Here is a 21,572-nt window from a genome sequence, read left to right as displayed (position 1 = left end):
TACAAAGCCGCGCTAGCGGCTGCAGCGCGATAACAGCCCCGAAGCCCTTAGAAGCAGGGACATTAGATAATCTTTTATTCTATTGTCCATTCATATTAACATTTTGGAAATCAATTTGGCCCCAAATAAATAGGATGTTAGAAAATCCAGTAGCCTTGACATATGATACAATTCTATTTGGTACTACAATGAGAGCCCATAGTCAAATCTCATCAAATAACAACAAACTTTTATTTATAATGACTGGAATAGCAATACAGCAAATTACACATAATTGGAAAAATTGGGACAGATTGAACTATAATTTCTGGTGGAACTCAGTTTGCCATATATATAAGATGGAACATGCATTTGCAACACAAAAAGGATATATGAATAAGTTCAAGAAGATTTGGGGACCATTAACAGAATATTGCAATATTTGAATTTCATTTTCCCATGATAAGAAAATAGTATAAAGAAGGAGGGGGGGAGGGGTTAAGGGGAGGGAATTATTCTCTTTATCATATATTATAAATAAAATATTATAATAGATGATATTCTTACAAGAAAATAACGTAATAAAGGGAGGGGGAAAAGGTTCATATTTAAATAATAATTGATAAAATCATTACAATATATATATTGTATAACTTTATAAGAAAAATAATTACAATTATATGATATATAAAACCATAAGAAAAATAAGACAAGAAATGTTATATATAAAATATATTATAAAAATATCAAGTGTATTGTTAAGATAATTGTATGAAAATTTATGACACTTGTTGTTAAATGGAAAAAAAAATTCAATAAAAAAAAACTTAAACACAAAGGGCTTCGGGGCTGTTGCTGCGCAGCTTTGTAAAACAGGCCCAAAGTTTCAAGCTAGTAGTTAAATTAATACAAGTACCCATTGCTTCTCCATTACTGTGCCACCACAGAGATGCCTGAACAACAACTGGATAGTTCCACTCAAAGAAAACGTTCCCTAACATTTTTGTTCCAGGATGCCTTTGGACGATAACTGTCCTTTTAAGGACAAAAAAGGAACAAATTTTATTGCTTTTTACCCTTATCTATTGTATTTTCCTTTTTTGTTTCGCTTTCTCTTTTACGATTGTAGTTCTTCCCTTTTTTCCTAGTGTTTGAAGTAAGTCCATCTGTCATATTATGTGTTTTATTAAGTTGTTTTGGTTTTATCTAGTATCCCTGACTTTTAATCTGTGCTTATGTAAATTTTATATTGTACACGCTTAGAAATTCGATTAAGCAGTTTAAAAATTTTTTTAATAAACTTGAAACTTAAAACATTTTTTTTTATTAATCAAGGGTTTAGTAATATGGAATTTGCAAGTACTTTACAATGATTTAAGATCTTGCTGGGACAGCACCATCTGATCATGTTTTCGCTGAGACTCACCTGTCACATACCCTTTCTAAGACAGTCTTATGCAGTAAATGGCCCTGGTCCCAGAACATCTCTGACCTAAGAAACATTGCACAAGTCCTACTGCTGAGCTATACAATACTGAAGTCCAAATAATAACAAATGGATCATCTTCTAAGTTATCCAACCCACAAAAAAATCATCAAACAAAGAGAAGGGGGTATAAAGGATAATTTATACGATGCCTTTTTTAGGAATTTTTCTACACATCAGTGTCTAACTTTTCTTTTGTAATTGATATGCCACTTCTATTAACCCACTTTTTTGTGTTATTCAAATACAACCCCATTGTAACAACAAACTCACCCCCAGTACATAAATTGGAGGTTGAAGTATCATAAAAAATGCATTGTTCTCAGTAAAGAGACCTCTTATAACACGGATGTTATTTCTAGTCTTCATCCTGAATGCATGTAGTATAATCATTTACTTCAAAACCTCCTTCCTAACCATCCCTTTAATATTAATTTAATGTAAAAGCTCTTAACTAACTAACCAATTTATGTACTGGTGGTGAGTTTGTTGTTACAATGGGGTTGTATCTGAATGACAAAAATTAGTGGGTTAATAGAAGTGGCATATCAATTACAAAAGAAAAGTTAGACACTGATGTGTAGAAAAATTCCTGAAAAAGGCATCGTATAAATTATCCTTTATACCCCCTTCTATTTGTTTGAGCTATACAATACCGACAGCTTTCCAGAGTCATTGTAACTGTCTGGAAGGGGCTACAGAAACCTTTGTCCAAACCTCGTTTATTGATGATTTTCTGGATCTGTTCATCCAAATATTCTCTGCGCTTTATCAGTGCCTCCGACCATCTTTCCTTCACACAGTTTAAATCTTCTTCCTAGTTGTGGTGGTGGTGGTGGGAAGAAAGCACATAACACAGAATGTCCCATTATGTTAAAAAGTTTGTTTGATGCTGTTACAGAATGGGGGTGTTTAACCAACTGAAATGCCATTAAACAGTTTTAAGTGATGGATTGGGGGTGTGAGGCAGAGCAACTTTGGCAATGCCCTATGCCTGGTTCTGGCATCATTTTCCCCCATCAGGGTTTTCTAGTTTTGCCTCATATATCCTGGGAAATTCTGGCAAGCTGAGAGGGTATACGTATTCAGTATCCCGTCAATATATAGAAATCGAAATTTAGGTTTCTTCAAGAACGGCAAAAAAAAATAAAGAGAAGTCACAAACTGTTTAATTGCGGATGAAATGAGAGTTAAACAGTGTCAAATTCACTTGACCATCATTCCACCTGAGGTTAACACTAAAAATCAGTAAGGTCAGCATAGTTCTGCAAGTTACTCTGTTATGCAAAATAAGAACCAGAACAATTTTGAGAAAAACCATGGCAAAACATAAAATTTCCATGCAAATAAACTTCTCATGCAACCAAGCTTTGCAACCTGCAGGGTCTGGCTTGTGATACAAGGAGCCAGGAAGCACACAGAGAGCCCAGAGTGTTAGTAGATGAATGGATATGGAAGAAAACTGCAATGGGCTCATCAGAGAACAGAAGCCATTAGAAAGGCTTTTATGCTACATCTTTTATTTAAAATGTCAGTTTTTGCTCTTTTTTTCTTAACCAGCTTGCCTTTCTGCCCTGAAGAGTAGCTTTCAGGTATTTGCTGTAGCCTGTTTTCAGTGTTCCTAATCTGGCTACAGCAAACGAGCAGAGTGGTACATGACTACAGGTAGGGTGTTTACCCAGAGGGCACAAGAACTAGGAGATTAATATAGAAAAACACAGGGCTGAATAAAAAAGTCCCAAGTTTCTCCCACTCTTGTTATCACCAGAGTACAGAACATGCCTTTACTCTCTGAAAAAAAAATCACAGTTTTCTAATAAAACATTCTTTATAATATACTGTACATTTAACAAAAGCACAATTTTTTTAGCATTAAGGATGCCTGCGAAGTATGGATGTGCCAAAATGCTGAACTTTAGAAAGCAACTGTTAAGTGACCCAAGAATTTAGCAAGTGACAAGGAAAAATAAAAGTCTGTGTATGTCAAAAGTGGAAAAAGGGTAGCTCAGGCAGAGTAACTATGTCTGCAGTAGCCTTATTAAGCAAGTGAATTATACTTTAAAACCCATTTTCCTTGCTCCCTAGCAGAGCTGGGCCCCATGCCATAGGAGTGACGGCAGCAGTAGTAATACCTGGTAACTATCCATATCACCACCATCCTCCTCCTCATCTCTCTGCCAGGAGAAAATAAACTTTATAAACACAACAGACATGCATTTTACTTTTAAAAAAAACCCAACAAAAAAAAACAACAACAAACAAGAAAGCACAATAAAAGCACAGCAAACAGAAAATAAATAACTTTTCATTTCAAATTAAAAATTTTAAGACTCTAAAACATTAATTTCAAATTACAAAGATCAAGTACATAACAAAAAAGGAGAAAGGGTAAAAAGCGCACTTCAGCCTCAAAGAATTATAAAAAACAACTGGCTGTTAAAATAACCCCTGAGAGGGCAATTCTTTAACAGGTCACCTAGGTGGTGGGGTAAAATAGGTTCAGGACAAATCCTGCAGAAACTGCAGCTCTGGAGCAGGTCTAGAGATACAAGTATATTTGTGTAATGAATGCGTATAGATTGCAACTCCCATCTATGCGCTGTTCAAAATCTCCTCCCCCGAAAACACCTATACTCGCGCTGCAAGTGCAATATGTAAGTGTATTCGTGTCAATATGCACACTTGTCCCTATTGAATTCCTTTGTATTAGGTTCAAAATGTTTAATTTTGATTTCAAAAGTCTTATGTTCTTGGGAAATTCTGAAGTTCCTTTAGTATTTTAATCAGACAATTTTAATTAGGCAATGGTCACATGCTGAACACTTACTTCATCTCCCTTTCTCTTCTCTTGGGTGGGGGGGCCGAGGCGACCCAGTTGCTCCACAGTAAAAAGAGTCCAAAGAACAAAAACAAAAAGACTGTGGAGGACAATGTTCGAGATGCTACTTTATTGGTGTATTATTCAAAGACAAAATATATACGCATTCACCTATGTTGAGGTGTAACAGGACCCAACACGGTCCATGTTTCGGCGGACATGCCTTCCTCAGGGGTCCGGTTTGATGCAATTACACCAGTGTGGATGAGCAAACAGATTAAAAACCGCTTCTCTGGAGAGCAAACTGAAAAAAACCCCACTCCATTGTGTATGCGAAGAAAACAGAAGACCGTGTAAAGTGTGGTGCTAAAAAATGCCGGGGAGTGACGTGGATGTCAAACCGGACCTCTGAGAAAGGTGTCCCCGCCAAAACACGGACCGTGTTGGGTCCTGTTACACCTCAACATAAGTGAATACACATATACTGTATATTTTGTCTTTGAATAATATACCAATAAAGTAGCATCTCAAACCTCCACAGTCTCTTTTTGTATTTTTCCTTCTCTTGATCACCCACCAGTTATTCACTCACTTCTTCTCCTCCCCTCCCCCACCTTGTCCAAAAGTTCTTCTTACCAATTTTTCCTCCCTTCTATTGAATTCTATTCTTTGTCTGCCCTTCCCCTACTATGTTTGCACCTCTCAGCCCCTCCCTTCAGCCAGTGGTAAAGTAGAGGGGGGGGGCAGCAGATATTTTGGCTGTTTTCTTTGATTCCCAGCATAACCCAAATTTCACTGCAAAAGCAGATCCTGCAGACACATCAAGGAAATATATGAAAACGAAGAAAAGACGGCAGATGATGGGGATTTTGGTAACTTGCTGTGATATTGTCACAAAATGGAAATGTAGAGATGGCCCCATGACACAAGATTGGAGGAACTGTTTGGGAGTGATGGGGCAGATGGAAAAACTAAGATAAATAAAGAGGAACGTTTAATGCAGAGGGAAAGAACAAATTCATCTGTGGAGATTTATTGGGGGTTAGGAAGAATAAGTGGGGTGGGGTAGTGAGAGGGAGCTACTATGCAATGGGAAAGCTAGGGACAATGTCTATGGAGCCAGTGGCTAAGTCGACCAGCTGGCGACCAGCAATGAACAATGTATTAAAAGGGAGTTTAAAGCAATGATTTCTAAGGATGTAGAAAGTGCTTTCATCACTTAATAACACCTTCTCCCATTTCTTCTTGCTCCAACTGGAGTATTTCTTTACCTATACTATTTACATCTTTCTCTGGTCCTCTGTCAGCAGTGGCTCTGCATTTTTTCCTTATAATTGAAGCGCAAATAACAATGGAGCATTTTTTACACTGTGTAAGTAGCTGAGGGGAGGTGAGGTTCCTGTTGCACAAGTACATCCCGAGCAACACACAATTTCCTTTTTGTTGTCTTTTCATGCTACCTACATTGATACCTATCCTTCATGCTGCCAGTCTTCTTATGCCTTTATATGCTTCTTAGGCTGTATTTTGACTAAATCAAACCTTTGCAGCAATCTCCCAACTGAACTAGGCCCCATAATGCAAAACTATAACATGAATCCGGACTTCCTGAGACAAATGCAGTCTGCACTTTGAATCACATTTTAGATTGGCCAACAAGCATTAACCAGCCTCTATTCAGCCTGCAGCAGCCAGTGCTTTCTTAAACATTTAGGAGAATATTCTATGAATGACATCCCGATTGTAGGCAGCGGTAGGCGTCCTAATGCTCTCTAATCAGTCAACTGGGATGCACGTTTGGTTTTTTTAAAAACACCCTGAGGCAGGCCACCTACATCGTAGGTTGAGGGAGACACATAGGGACGCTTAAGCTCACCCAAGGCTAGGCATGGTTTTGCCCAGAAGTGGCCTTGGGAGAGCTTAGGCAGTCCCTGCCAACCCTCCCCCCCTCTCGAAGCAGCTTTTCCCTGAAGCATCATCTGGCAGGAGGAGTGCCCAATTCCTCCTGCTGGAACTCCCCCCAAAACACCCCTCCACCCAACCACGATAGGCAGAAGGGATGCTCACTGCTCTCCTGCCAGAACTCCCCACTCAACTGCAATAGGCAGGTAGGATGCCCACTCCCTTCTGCCAGAACACCCCACCCAACCACTTTAGGCAGGAAGGATGCCCACTCCCTCCTGCCAGAACACCCCCCCCCCCTCAAAACACCCCCCCACCCGGCGAATGACCAATCCCCCACCGACCCGGCAACCACCCCTCAACTCAGCGATCCTCGTAAAGGGTAAACCACCACCCCAACTCCTTCCCCCCCAACCTTGTAAACAGAAGGTCTGGTTGGAGGGAGACATACACCCTCTGGCCAGCAGGCCCGCCATTGGAAAATGGTGGGCCTTCCCCTTCCCGGTACATTCTGGGATGCACCAGGGAAGAGACTAAGGCTCTAATTGGCTCAGATGCCTAAGGCCCCTCCGATAGGAGGGGCTTTAGTTATCTGGACAACTGAAGTCTTAGGCCCCTCCCAGTGCATCCCAGAATGCACTCAGGAGGAGGCCTAAGACTCCAGTTGGCCCAGGTGCCTAAGGCCCCTCCAATGGGAGGGACCTTAGGCATCTGAGCCAATCAATGCCTTAGGTTCCTCTTCCGTATGCGATTCTCAAAAGGAAACTGCTGAGACTGGGGGTCCTATACAGAATTAGGCCCTTACTGCCATGAACAAAATTAGCTCGATTGTCAATGCTGGGACATGTCTAGGTACCAGCATTGAATATTGGGTCTACTGTTTAGACACTGGCCAACAGAGCTTATGTGGGTCCCAGATGATATTCAGCTGAGGCTTGCATATGACTTATATGAGCCCTAGCTAAATATTAGTTGGGACCAACATTAAAAAAAAAAAAATGGTGGAGGCCTGCTGATTGCCCCCTCCAGTCCCAATCACTCTCCCCTTCTGAAGCAGGTCTGATCCCTTTTCCTCCTTCCAATTTGCAGAATAGGCCCCCTCAGGCTCACCTGCAATCCCTGGTAGTCAAGTGGGGGGCCTATCCTGTATAAGATTCAGGTTTGAATGCAATGTGGAGCTCTTTCTGGTCTATCCAAGGTCACTTTCTCTAAAGTAAAAGGCTGCTACCCACTAGCATGCTCAGCTGCATGGCACCGGGGCTCAAGTGTTGCAATGTTATAAGGTGAGCCCAGGAAAAGCATGAGCAAGCTTGGTGCTAGCTTTGTGGGTGTTGAGAGAGATTAGCCTCCATGAGCTTTGTAAAGGCGGGGCTCATCCCTGCCCAGCAACTAGATGACACAAAGTCTAATCCCTGGAGTCCTGAACTGGAGAAACCATGCTGTAAGAACTACACTGCAATGAACTTCTGAACAACGAAGAATGAAGCACAGCCCTCTCTTCTCTTATATAAAACAAGCTATATTCTGCACACATGGGTTTGCAATGTGGTGTCTTAAGCAGTCATCAGGGAAATGTTTACAGAGCTACATGAAAATTACCTGGTAGCTGTCCAAACCTCTTTGCAGCTTGGTGGACCTGGCAGTAATGCAACCTATGGACACAGACAGGATAGCTTCCACAATGAGAGGCAACGTCCCTGAATGCTGCACAGGTTTCACTATCACCTGAACTCTACGAGAATGACCCTGGCCAAAGGAGGGAAAGTATTATATACTTTTTATTAATCATTTACAATAACAGATAGGATTATAGGCTGTTTCCAACTATGGCTCCTATTTACTAAACTACATTAATTGTTTAACATGAGAATTACTGTGCGATAACACAACGCAACACTTTAAACAGTACCAAGTGATGAGAAATTCTATAATGTAGATGCCAAAATTTACACATGTACTTGCACACATAAATGTTCATGTAATTGCAAGCAGAGCACCTATATGCTAGGTGTTATTCTGCAAATGATCACTTAACTTCCAGAACACATATTTACAAGGAGGTGTACACAAGGGAGGAGCATGGGCGACACTTCCACTTAGAGTAATTCTTTAACTTAGTGCGGCCCTGTTGCATATAGGTGTCTGCACTTAGGCCAGCTGTGGGTGTTAGGCAATCTGATAGTGGGTTAGGCTAGAACTCTGGAACAGAATCTACATGCCTAAGTCCTGTTATAGAACAGGTAACTACCACACAGACTTGAAGTGCCTACATTTATTTATTTTATTTATTTCTTCCATTTGTGTGTCGCACATACCTATACAAGCTCTAGGCGGCATCTAATCTACCGTACATATTCGCATATAAGCTGAGATTTTGAGGCCATGGGGGTCTCAGCTTATATTCTGGTCAGCGCCCACCTGCCCCCCTTCTGGACCTGTTGCAGGCCTCCTCTGAGCCTGCCGTAAGTCCTGGTGGGCCGGGACAGGAGGGGTCCTTCCTGCCTCCTGTCAGGGCTGACTCAAAAAACTTTTACCCACCTTCTCCACATACCTTTAAAATCCCTGGAGGCTCAACAGTGAACCGGAGCAGGAGTGGCCTTCCCGAATTCCTACCTTGTGGAGAGCCGCTAGTGATTGGCTGCTATGAGTTCTCGTGAGGCCACTCCTGTTCCGGTTCACTGCTGGACCACTGGGGATTGTAAAAGGTACACGGAGGAGGTGGGAGTGAGGTAAAGGAAGGCATAGTCAGCCGGGACAGGAGGCGGGAGGGATCCCTCCTTTCCCGGCCCACCAGGTTTTACAGTAGGCCCGATGGAGGCCTGCAAGGCATCAGGAGAGAGGGAGGGGGGACGGGGTGCAGAGCCTGGCAGGGAGGGGAGTTCTGGGTGCAGAGCCAGGGAGGGGGGCTGGGTGCAGAGCCTGGCAGTGCAGGAAGGGAGGGGGACAGGGTGAAGAGCCAGGAAGGGAGAGGGACAGGATGCAGAGCCAGGGAAGGAGGGGATCTGTGTGCAGAGCCTTGCAGGACAGAGGAGGGAGTGAGGGAGTGTACAGAACCGGGCAGGGTAAGGGACTTGAATATTAACTCCCTGGTTTTTATTTGAGTGAACCTTTTTTCCTCCTTTTTGGGAGAAAAAGATTACCTTGGTTTATATTCGGGTTAGCTTATATTTGAGTAAATACAGTAATCTAATCTTTATATACCATTAATATCTCCAAAATATAGGGTCCAAAACGGTTAACAAAAATTATGATCAATACCACATAAACTCACTTTAAAAAATAGCATAAAATTGATAATAATTCAATTTCAATATCTCTGAAATAATTCTCCTAGTTATAGAACTGCTGCACTAATGGGAAGGGGGTGTGCAATGCACCCAGTGGTGTACTAAGGGGGGCAGGACGACCTCGGGAGCCGTCTTTTAGGGGGGGGCACAAGTGCCTCTCCTCCTCTCTGCTCTCCTGGGTATATCTTTAAATGTTCACCTGCGCAGCTGCATCTTCCACTTGTTGCTCATGCTCTCTTCTGACGTCACTTCCTGGTCACAGGGGGTGGGATGCACTCAAACGGCAGTGAAAAGTGTATGTGTGTGTGGGAGGTGGAGGACACACAGTGTAGCGATGCTGGGCACCACCAACCCGGGTGCCAACCTAATCTAATATTTCGCCCTAAATAGAGCCATAAATAGGGCTCAACATGGTTTACACAAATTAGATTTTTTAAAAAAAATCTATATTATTTTAATAGGCAATAAAATAATATTCTAAAGGGCATCAAAGAGCAAAGTCTTCAATTGTTTTCAAAAGATTTGGTAAGATGTGCACATTCTTAAGTTGAGAGGCAGTTCATTCCAAACAGACATTGTTAATCTGGCAAATAAGGCAGCAGAGTTAATGCTACTTCAAGCGGTACATTACTCCCTCCGTATTTGCGGTGATGGGGGATTAACAGACCCGCGAATACAGAAAAACCGCGAATAACTTTTTCATATGTTATCCACGGTTTTCTATTAAAAACCATCGTGAATATGGTGAAACCGCGAATAACATGGTGGGAGACCTGGTCTGTTCCTGAAGGAGAGGCAAAACACGGTGAAAAAAGTGCTGGGAATCAGCGATTTTCTCTGTCAACGCTTGGAATCAGCGATTTCTCTCTGCAAGCTGATGTAATTTTGGGGGAGGAGCCAACAAGCTAAAAACCATGAATAATCGAAATCGCGATTGCTGAAACCACAAATACGGAGGGAGAAATGTATAATGAACTCTGCTGCATTATCTGCCATTCAGTTAATGCTCAGTCAATCACTTTTCTCCATGATGAACGAATGGCTAAGCGCTAGGAACACTCTAGCAGCTAACATAAGACATTTTCTGGTTATTGTGCATTAAATTTGCCTGTTAACGCTGCAATACCTTACTACACTGCACTAAATAAGGGCTTATGTGTTCAAAGTACAGTACAACATTTAACCAGATAAAGAACGAAACAATATCAAGCCTTGTATAAAGACAATCCCCAGGATACCTGTCTGAGTTGAAGGATTCCTCCAGTGTTTACATCCTTTGCCTGGTGAAGTTCCACAGCAGCGTATTCCCCCAGTTCATTTAACTCTTGTACAGAAATCCAAAGTTCTATTCTGCGAGTTACTTCACTCCACCTGGCAAACCACAGGACAACAAGCAGTACTGCTGTTAGAGAAGAGATGCTTTCTTAAGGTGCACTATTTACAGAAAAATTGGGGTGCTCAAAGTCCTCCTTTTATTCACTGAAAAGGACATGTGTGGTTGAACAACTGCTGCACCAATGTGCTTTCAGCCTTACTCTAAACTGACTACTTCAGAAATGAGAGGACAGAACTGATTGACTTTTTTCATTTAGGTCACCCTAAATCAGTGGTATCAAACTCGCGGCCCAGGGGCCACATGCGGCCTGCCAGGTACTATTTTGAGGCCCTCGGTATGTTTATCATAATCACAAAAGTAAAATTAAACAGTTTCTTGATCACATATCTCTTTAGCTATAAATTACAATATTATTATTAAGACTTAGCCAAAAGGAAAGATTTATAAATTATAAAGAGTTTTACTTCATGCAAAATTGTCTTTTCTTTAATAAACAATAACTATTTTTCTCTAACAATTCTTGTTTATAATGCAGCCAAACTAGACAACCAAATCGCCAATCTATTGACGGCATCCCTCGACTACAAAACTTTTAGAAAAGAAATACAAACCATACTCTTCAAGAAAACTCTGAAAAAAGAAATAATACCGCAAGTCTCAAACTCCACCTCTCACTAAAGCCAACTACCCCAAACAAATAACCTTACCCAATTCTTACTCTTTTTGAAAATGACCAATTTTTTTTTTTTTTTTTTTTAAGTTCTTGTTGTAATACATCTTGGATAATACTTTTGTGATCCGCCTTGAACTGCAAGGTAATGGCGGAATAAAAATCCCTAATGTAATGTAATGTAATTTATGTTATGATTGATTAACAATATTTGTGGAAAGGGAGGGTGGGGGAAGGGCTTAAGTTATATATTTAAGATGAAAATTGATAAGAATTTCAAGTGATGTGTATAATTCAATTGATTTAATTTTGTAAACTCGATGTAAGATGAAAAAATGAATAAAGAATTTGAAAAAAAAATAAAAAAGACATTAACTATTTTTTTCTGAGGCCCTCCAAGTACCTACAAATCCAAAATGTGGCCCTGCAAAGGGTTTGAGTTTGAGACCACTGCACTAAATGTATAATTTTGTATAATAATTTGGTAATGCCTAGAAATAAAGCAAGAAAGAAAAGAAAATAAGGTGATACCATTTTTATTGGACTAATGTAGTGCATATTTTGATTAACTTTCAACGGTCATCCTTCTTTTCAGATCAGACACAAGCAAATGTTGACAAAAATCAGTATATATATATAAGTGAAACATAAATGCATCCAATGACAGTCTCACAAGAAGAGGAAAGAGGTAGGTAAGATGAAAAACACTATTACTAGTGCTGCTAGACGTACGCAGTGCTGTATATTAAAACATTCAAGAGACAGTCCCTGCTCAGTACAGCATACAATCTAATCAAACAGGACAAGTAGGGGGTTAGGGAGCTTCTCAGGCACAGGTGCTTTACAAGTGAATAGGGGTTAGGAGTTAAAAGCAACTTTGAAATAGTGTGCTTTCAGCCAGGATTTGAATACTGTCAGGGATGAAGCTTGATGTACTGACTCAGGCAGTCTGCTCCAGGCATAAGGTGCAGCAAGAGAGAAGGAACATAGCCTGGAGTCAGCAGTAGAGGAGAAGGGTATAGATGAGAGACTTGCCCAATGAATGGAGTGAAAAAACATAGTAACATAGTAGATGACGGCAGATAAAGACCCGAATGGTCCATCCAGTCTGCCCAACCTGATTCAATTTAATGTTTTTTAAATTTTTTCTTCTTAGCTATTTCTGGGCATGAATCCAAAGCTCTACCCGGTATTGTGCTTGGGTTCCAACTGCTGAAGTCTCCGTCAAAGCTCACTCCAGCCCATCTACACCCTCCCAGCCATTGAAACCCTCCCCAGCCACCCTCAACCAAAAGGCCATATATAGGCACATACCGTGCAAGTCTGCCCAGTACTGGTCTTAGTTCAATATTTACTATTATTTTCTGATTCTAAATCCTCTGTGTTCATCCCACACTTCTTTGAACTTCGTTACCATTTTCCTCTCCACCACCTCTCTCGGGAGCGCATTCCAGGCATCCACCACCCTCTCCGTAAAGTAGAATTTCCTAACATTGCTCTTGAATCTACCACCCCTCAATCTCAAATTATGTCCTCTGGTTTTACCATTTTCCTTTCTCTGGAAAAGATTTTGTTCTACATTAATACCTTTCAAGTATTTGAAAGTCTGAATCATATCTCCCCTGTCCCTCTTTTCCTTTAGGGTATACATATTCAGGGCTTCCAGTCTCTCCCTATATGTCTTCTGGTGCAAACTTCCTATTATTTTTGTTGCCCTCCTCTGGACCGCTTCAATTCTTCTTACGTCCTTCGTCCTTCTCTAAAACTGAACACAACACTCCAAGTGGGGCCTCACCAACGACCTGTACAGGGGCATCAACACCTTCTTCCTTCTACTGGCTATGCCTCTCTTTATTCAGCCCAGCATCTTCTGGCAGCAGCCACCGCCTTGTCACACCGTTTTTCGCCGTTAGATCTTCAGACACTATCACCCTATTGTCCGTGCATATCAGCCTCTCACCTCCCAGCATATACGGTTCCTTCCAATTATTAATCCCCAAATGCATTACTCTGCATTTCTTTGCAGACTGGACGGAGGGCAAGAGGAATTTGAAATGTACAGTATGAAGTCAGAATGAGTGTGAGATTTGAGCTAAAGATGTTCAGCAGACCTGGCACTGGAATGTAAGTAGCAGATTTTAGAGGTAACCCAGGGCTGGGACTTGGCATGCCTTACAGAAAGTAGAGTGGGGGGAGCAAGAGTATTTAGAGCAGAGGAGACAGCCTCATTGACAGAGAGGAAGGGTGAAACTGGTGGAGATAGTGTAAGGGTCAGTAGCCTGATGATTCTTAAATGTATTGGCGGAGATTGGATGGTTCTGGGGGAGGGTAATGAATTGGATGGTCAGAGAGGAAAAGAACTACAGTGGAGAAAATTTGTGATGGAGCAGTTGGAGAAGATGACAAGATCAAGGCAGTGGCCATTCTGGTGCATAAGGGTGGAGCACAGCTGAAGATTGAATAAAGATGTTAAGGCTATAAGCATAAGAAATGGAAGGATCATTAACATGAATGTTAAAATCATCAAGAATGAGGGAAAGAGATGAAGGTTCAAGAAAGAAGGAAAGCCAGGAGTCAAAGTCAGTGAGAAAGGAAGAAAGGGGCCTATCCCCTGAGAGCCAAAGTCCCAAATACTTAAGTTTACCATCAGCCCATTTAAGAGGAAAGGGTCCTCCCAATCAGTTTGCACCGACAAAGGAATCGCTATCACTGATAACTTATATATCTATATAGTAATGAGGGTATGGGCCCCAGTAATTCAGGGCAGTTTGAATCCTCCCTCCCTTGTGGGTTGGTGGGAGATAGGGCTAGTTACTAGCCCTTCAGTACAACAGAATATGATTTCTGATTCTAATTAAAGCAATCAGAGGCAGTCTGGAGTGGAGAAGCAAGCTAATGGTTAGTATAGTGGATTAAGGTCCTGGGGAATTGGGTTCGATTCCCAGTGCAGCTCCTCGTGACCCTGAGCAAGTCATTTAATCCTCTATTTCCCCAGGTACAAAAAACACTTACATTGTGAGCCCACCAGGGACAGAGAAAAAGTGTATAGCGCTGTGTATGTCTAGTATCAATATAGAAATGATTGGCAGTAGTAGTATTTTTTTTTTTTTTTTTAATTAACGGATCCTTTTACTAAGCTGCAGTAAAAGTTAGTCTTAGCATGCTCTCACGCAGGCATTATCCACCTGCTAAGGACATTTTTCTATTTCTTCTATTAGTGACCATGCACTAACATTGCCACTAGAGTGCGAACACTAAAATAAATTACCATGAGAACACTTACAAACACCTATTTTGTAGGCAGTAAGGGCTCCCGCAGTATTCCTGCACTAATCCGTGCAAAATAGTGTGGAATGCTAATTGATTCATGCAGGAACCCCTGCACTTCATCCTCTGGACATGTACCCTTCCAACAAAAATTCAATTAGGAATTTACCGCAGAGCACATACTGTGGTAAACGTTTTTAAGCTGTTTTACTGCAGCTTAGTAAGATTTTATTTCTAGCTTTTTACAATATCTACTCATACAGGTTTACTTAATTTGTCATGATGACAACATCAGACACACTAAACTCTGGTTCTGTGCTAAAGCCCTTTTCTTCTGTTTACATTCACTAAATAGGTATCATCTATTGGTTACAGTTTTTACAGTATGTTCCATAAGTCTATTCGTAACTCAAATATTTTGCATCTTCTCTAACCATGTCTTCTTCTCAATTCTTGTCATACTGAAGTATCCTAGGTAGTCAGTAAGAACATAAGAACAGACTTACTGGGTCAGACCAATAGTCCATCTAGCCCAGGATCCCATCTTCACGGAGGCTAATCCTTGCAAAAACCAAATAGTAGCAGCAGTCCATGCTAAGCAGTGGCTTCTCCCATGCCTATCTCAACAGCAGACTATGGACTTTTCCTCCAGGAATTTGTCCAAACCTTTTTTAAAACCAGCTACATTAACTGCTCTTACCACTTCCTCCGGCAACATATTCCAGAGCATAACTATTCTTTCACACAGAGGACAAAGAGAGAGAGCAGGATCCAGGCACTTCCAGAGTTGATCTCTAGCTGCCAGGCCTAGGACAATTCATCACAGCCAGATAATCGTGGCTATTTCAGCGTGATGAACTGGCTGTGATGAATCATCCCATTCAGCATTTGCCCTCTGAATGATACCCTCCCTCTCTCCTTCCTGTCCCCTGGCAGCAGCAGGCAAGCCTCCTTCAGCCATTGGCACCACGGTGCCCAGGTTGTCTTGGCTCATCGGACAAGATGTGGGGGTGGCTCAGCCCTGATTACATCAGAAAATTCAGTGGCAGGTAACTAAGCACTGGAAGGCAAGGAGGGCTCTCTGCCTCAGGCTGGGGAATGATCAGGAGGGAGAGGCTGAAAGGGAGAGGGGAATCAGAGCAATAGGCAGCCCTCGAGTTGCCAGTATAGCTACTGGACATGGAAGATTCAACGTGGCCACAATGAAATGTCCCGCAATGAACTGGCTGTGATGTATTGTCCCATTCTGCTGGCTGCCTATTGGGCATCACAGCTGGAGTCCCAACTGTCTCTCTTCCTCCAATTTGGGGCTGTGAGGAATAATTCAGTAAATATTCCTAGCATATGGGCAGAAGTTAATTCAGGAATTATTTGTCACAAAAAAACACTTTATACATTACACAAGATTCCAGTCTTCTCTATGCAAAGCTACAAATTTTCAGGATGTACCTGTCTCGCAATGTTCTCGTCTTCGCCTGAAGAGAATCAATCTCCCATAAGGATCTGCCGTTTCCAGCACACCGGTGACCCCACACTTCAATAGCAAGTGCTCCTTCCGAAATGAATTCCAAAAACTCCTCTGTGACATTCACCACATAGTCCTAGGCATATAATAATAATAATAATAACTTTATTTTTCTATACCGCCATAGTCAGGTGACTTCTAGGCGGTTCACACTGTAAGAAGGCTGGACATTCAGCGAATAACAAGGTCACAATACAATACAATAAGTCAACATACAATACAAGACAAAACAATACAATACAAAACAATACAATGAGTGTATACAACACAGTACAATATAATACAACGAGTCTAAATATAATACAATACAATAAGTCTAAAGACAACACCATACATAAGTCTAATACAGTATCGTACAGTGAGTCTAAATATAATACAATAGTGAAGAGGGGAAAGTTACAGATTGGAGTTCAATGGGTAATGAGTAACTGAGTATTTCTTTAGAACTTCCATTTGAATTGGAGTACTATGGATAGCGAATATCTGAATACATGAGGGGCATCTTGAGAAAGAAAGAAAGGTGTTTAAAGGGAGGGGAGTCCTAGTGCGGGAGGGGACGATTTTAGTCCGTGAATTTTTCGAATAGGGCGGTTTTGATCGATTTGCGGAATGCACTGTAAGACAGGTTGGGTTCGTTTATGTAGTTTTTCAGCCAAACTTGCTGTCTGTTCGCTTGGAACTTAAAGGTTCTATCCAGGAATGATTTGTATCTGCAGCCCGTAATCTTTGGGTATGCAAATATGTTTTTGTTTCTGGTCGCTCGTGTGGGGTTGTGTAGGATGAAGTGAGTTTGTAGGTATGAAGGTGCTAGTCCCCAGACTTGCTTGAAACAGGTGCAAGTAAATTTGAATAGTATTCGCGCTTCAATTGGAAGCCAGTGCAGCTTTTTATAGTAGGGGCTGATGTGGTCATTTTTTCTTAGTCCGAAGATTAGTCGAACGGCGGTGTTTTGTATTAATCTCAGTTTTTTTATTGTTTTTTGTGGGATGCCCAGGTAGATGATGTTGCAGTAGTCAAGAATGGATAAGATCAGTGCCTGTACCAGCAACCTGAATGATGTTGGGTCAAAGTATTTTTTTATGGTCCTTAGTTTCCATAGCGTGTAAAAACATTTTTTCACTAGTGAGTTTGTGTGGTCAGTCATAGTTAGGTGTGTGTCTAGGGTGATACCAAGTATTTTTATTTTATTAGAAATTGGGTATTCGTGATTGTTTATTTTTATCGATGTTCTCATAATTTTGTCATTAGGACTAGCCAGAAAGACTTTTGTTTTTTCTGTATTTAATTTTAGTTTGAAATTGGTGGTCCATTTATCGATTTCGGTCATTACGTTTGAGAGATTGTCTACAATTTCTTTTGTGATGTCATTTAAGGGGATTAGGATGGATATGTCATCTGCGTAAATGTAGTGTATTAAGTTTAGTTTTTGTAGGAGGTGGCCTAAGGAGGCGATATAGATGTTGAAAAGTGTGGGCGATAGGGGGGAACCTTGAGGCACGCCTGATGGGTTTTTCCATGGTTTGGAATAATTTCCATTGCTGATTACTCAGTAGGATCTGTTTGATAGAAATTCTTGGAACCATTTCTTTGTCTTTCCAGAAATTCCCATTATTTCAAGGCACAGTAGCATGATTTCATGGTCTACCAGGTCGAACGCGCTGAGGTCTAATTGTAGAATTAGTGCGCTTTTGCCTTTGCTAAAGAGATCATAAAGGTGGTTTAGTAGGGAGGCTAAGACAGTTTCTGTGTTGTATCCTTTCCTGAATCCTGATTGGTGTTCACTAAGGATGTTAAATTTGTCCAGGTAGTTTACTAGTTGAAGGTTGACCAATCCTTCTTGTAACTTTGTGAAAAGGGGAATGTTTGCTATGGGTCTGAAATTGGATGTCAGAGCAGAAGAGGTTTTCTGATCTTTGGGGATTGGAGTGATTAGTATGTGTCCCAATTTTTTGTTTAGTGTTCCGCTTGTGAGGGCAAAATTATATCAGTGCTCTTATTGACAGAGGCAGCAATTCCGCCTCTTCAAACTCAAAGTTAAAATTGGCCTCAGAGCAGTCAGTATCTATCATAGATAACATATATACAGTAATGTGGAATAATTTTTGCCACAATGAATTCTAAATAAATTATAAAAATAATGAACAGTTTAAGGGCTTCTTTTTCGAAGCCCCAGAAGCGGCTTTAACGCGCGCGACGTTTAATCATGCGCTAGCTGAAAAACTACCGCCTGCTCAAGAGGAGGCGGTAGCGGCTAGCTTGGCCGGCGGTTTAGCGCACGCTATTATGCGCATTAAACCGCTACCGCGGTTTCGTAAAAGGAGCCCTAAGTTGCTGCCCCAGTGGAAGCTTTCCCTCCTGAGTTTTATATCTAATCTAGTAGAGGTCATTGTTAGCTTGATTAACAGGTCTCTTTTTGAGTCTATGGTCCGAATTTTATTTTATTTTTTTAAGTCTTTATTCATTTTTAAAACTTTTAACAAGTGTAACATAATATACAATCATTTTATACTTTAACATCACTTAATATACTATCAAAGTTTAACTCACATCAAATATCCCTCCCCCCTTATACCCAACAATTTTGCACTTAAGCATAATAATTCATAAAATATTCCCTCCCGCCTCCCCACCCTGGACGTGTATGAACAAAGGAAAAAAAAATAATATTCATTCTGTACAATATTTTGTTAATGGCTCCCAAACATCCCTAATTTTTTTTAAATGCCCCTGCTGTATGGCTATTACCCATAACAAAGAAAAATGGGGAGACTCAATGGTCCTTAGCATTTTTTTTGCTACTTCAGCTTGTTTGCGGTGTTCTTTGCGCACGTTTAAAGACAATAGACTATTTTCAGTCCAATTCTTTATATGCGAGTTTGCAAACCATTGGACCCCTGAGGAAGGCGTGTTCGCCGAAACACGGACCGTGTAGGGTCCGGTTGGATTTTTATCACAGTATTTTTTATCATTGTACTTTTTTAATTGAATTTTCATGGTTTATATGTCAGTGTTTAATAAATTATCTCCAGAACATCTGTATCCACAGTTTTTGTTTTCAATGGTGGCTATTACCCATTCCATTTTAAAGATTTGGCATAATGAATTCCACCAAAAATTATAATTCAGCCGATCCCAATTTTTCCAGTTTTTCATAATTTGCTGTATGGCAACCCCTGTCATAATGAGCAAAAATTTATTATTATTAGAAGAGATTTGACTCTTGGCTATCATGAAAGTACCAAATAACACTGTGTCATATGATAATGCCACCGGATTTTCCAGTAGATTATTCACTTGGCCCCCAGATGGATTTCCAAAAACTAAGTTATCAATGGACAAAAGAACAGTAAATGATCTAATGTCCCAGCTTCGAGTTGACAGTGCCAGCATCTATTAGACTTAGAGCTATCTAATTTCTGTAAACGAACTGGGGTCCAAACTGCTCTATGTAATTAAAAAAAAAACAAGTTTGTCTCATAGATGCCGACGCCGTACATCTCATCCTCCAAACCCAAATTCGTGGCCATTGAGATGCAATAATTTGATGCTTTATCTCAATGCTCCAAATGTCACTCAGACCAGTCCTTTGGTTTCTTATTCAAAAATCCAGATATTAATTTATACCACTGAGCGGCCTGGTGTCCCAGAAGTCCACCTGAAAACGTAAGACCTGCAAACTATACTGATTAGTTTTTTATTTTTTGGAAAAAAGGCTGTTACTTTTCTACTTTAAAAAAATGATTCTCTTGACTGATCTGGAAATTATTGTCTTATATCTACACTTTAATTTCTTTCAAAATTTTTGGATAAGGTTGTACTGCTTCAATTACAGGATTCTCTAGAAATGAAAAACTATTTGGATATGTGTCAATTCGGATTTAGACCTCACCAGTCCACTAAAATACTCCTTATTTAAGCGCTCAACACTATTCGTGCTGGATTCAATAGAGGTACTGAATATTTTATTATGACATTAGATATTTCTGTGACATTTGATATCATTCATCAGAATATACTCATCGATTGCCCGAAATCAATGGGTACTGGAGGATGCGTGCTAAATTGGTTTACCTCTCATCTCAGAAAAATACTTCCATGTTCAGGTGGGTGATGAGTATTCTGATTGAATAGGCATGATTTCTGGAGTCCCTCAAAGATTAGCTTTATTGACTATCTTATTCAATCATCTACATGGGTCCAATTTGTTGTGTTCTAGAATGTTTGGCTATAAAGTATCACCTATATGCCGATGATCTTCAACTTTTTTTCCCATTACTAATTCAACTGGAAAATATTTACAGTTTTGTATATTTGTCTTCAATCAGAGCCTGGATGTAAGATAATAGGTTTAAATTGAAATTTTCAAACTCTTAACTTTTATTTTTATCTGGGAATGCTTCACCCTCTGGGGTTACAGAATGATTTACACTTGGTGACTTGAAAATTCCGATTGTAAGTAATTTAAAATATCTTGGTGTATGGATTGACACCCTGTTGACTTTAAATGCTCAGTTAAAGAATACCATTCAGAAGGTGTTCTTTAAATTGAAATTGATTAAAATAGTGGTACAATGCTTAATTACTCCATAACTAGACTACTATAATTCTTTGTGCCTGGGCTTGCCAATGCATAAATTGCGCACTTTACAAAGTAGCTAAAAATGCTGCGGTTTGCATTTTGACTGACACACCTTGATTCACCCATATCACTCCTGTTTTAACAGAGCTACACCTGTGGTTTAGAGGGTAAAGTTTAAGATCTTGTCACTTATCCATAAGGCATTGAGGCCCTCCTTTACAAGACCACGCTAGCGTTTTTAGCACCGGCTGTGGCAGTTTCTTGACCCTCATAGGAATTCTATGAGTGTCGGAGTCTTACCACTGCGGCCGGTGCTAAAAACGCTAGCGTGGCTTTGTAAAGGAGCGGGTGAATGACTCTATGCCTACAGCAATTGTTAACTTTGTAAGGAATTATAGATTTACTCGTGCACTAGGATCAACAGATAAACTGTTGCTTGATATTCCATCTTTTCGTCAGGTTAGATCAAATGAATATTGAGCTGCTATTTTTTTTTTATATAGATGATGCTTCTCTTTGGAACGCTTTTCTGCTGTGCTTATTTAAGATTACATTTATAATTCAATTTAGAAAAAATATGAAGATTCACCTGTTTGCTTTGGCTTTTGCGAATGTGTGGCTACTTTTATTTTGGCCTTTATTAATTTACTTCAACAAGTGATTTGATTCTCTTTATTTATATGCCGCTATTTTATTCTGCCTGCTGCAATTGTATTTGTTTCA

The 21,572-nt window shown here is 40.4% G+C and overlaps 1 protein-coding gene across 1 annotated transcript in view; it reads right to left on the bottom strand.

Annotated features, from left to right (window-relative positions):
* KIF13A (kinesin family member 13A) overlaps positions 1 to 21,572 on the bottom strand; it is a 483,305-nt gene that overhangs the window by 117,721 nt on the left and 344,012 nt on the right. The window contains 5 exon segments of the mRNA XM_033934590.1: positions 2,183 to 2,282; positions 3,598 to 3,639; positions 7,785 to 7,931; positions 10,711 to 10,843; positions 16,195 to 16,346. Of these exon segments, the coding sequence (XP_033790481.1) occupies positions 2,183 to 2,282; positions 3,598 to 3,639; positions 7,785 to 7,931; positions 10,711 to 10,843; positions 16,195 to 16,346 (574 nt within the window).

This window comes from Geotrypetes seraphini, chromosome 2 (genome assembly GCF_902459505.1).
Source record: "Geotrypetes seraphini chromosome 2, aGeoSer1.1, whole genome shotgun sequence".
NCBI classification, from domain to species: domain Eukaryota; kingdom Metazoa; phylum Chordata; class Amphibia; order Gymnophiona; family Dermophiidae; genus Geotrypetes; species Geotrypetes seraphini.
Note: the sequence above shows the minus strand (reverse complement) of the source record. Positions and strands in the feature narration are given on the sequence as shown.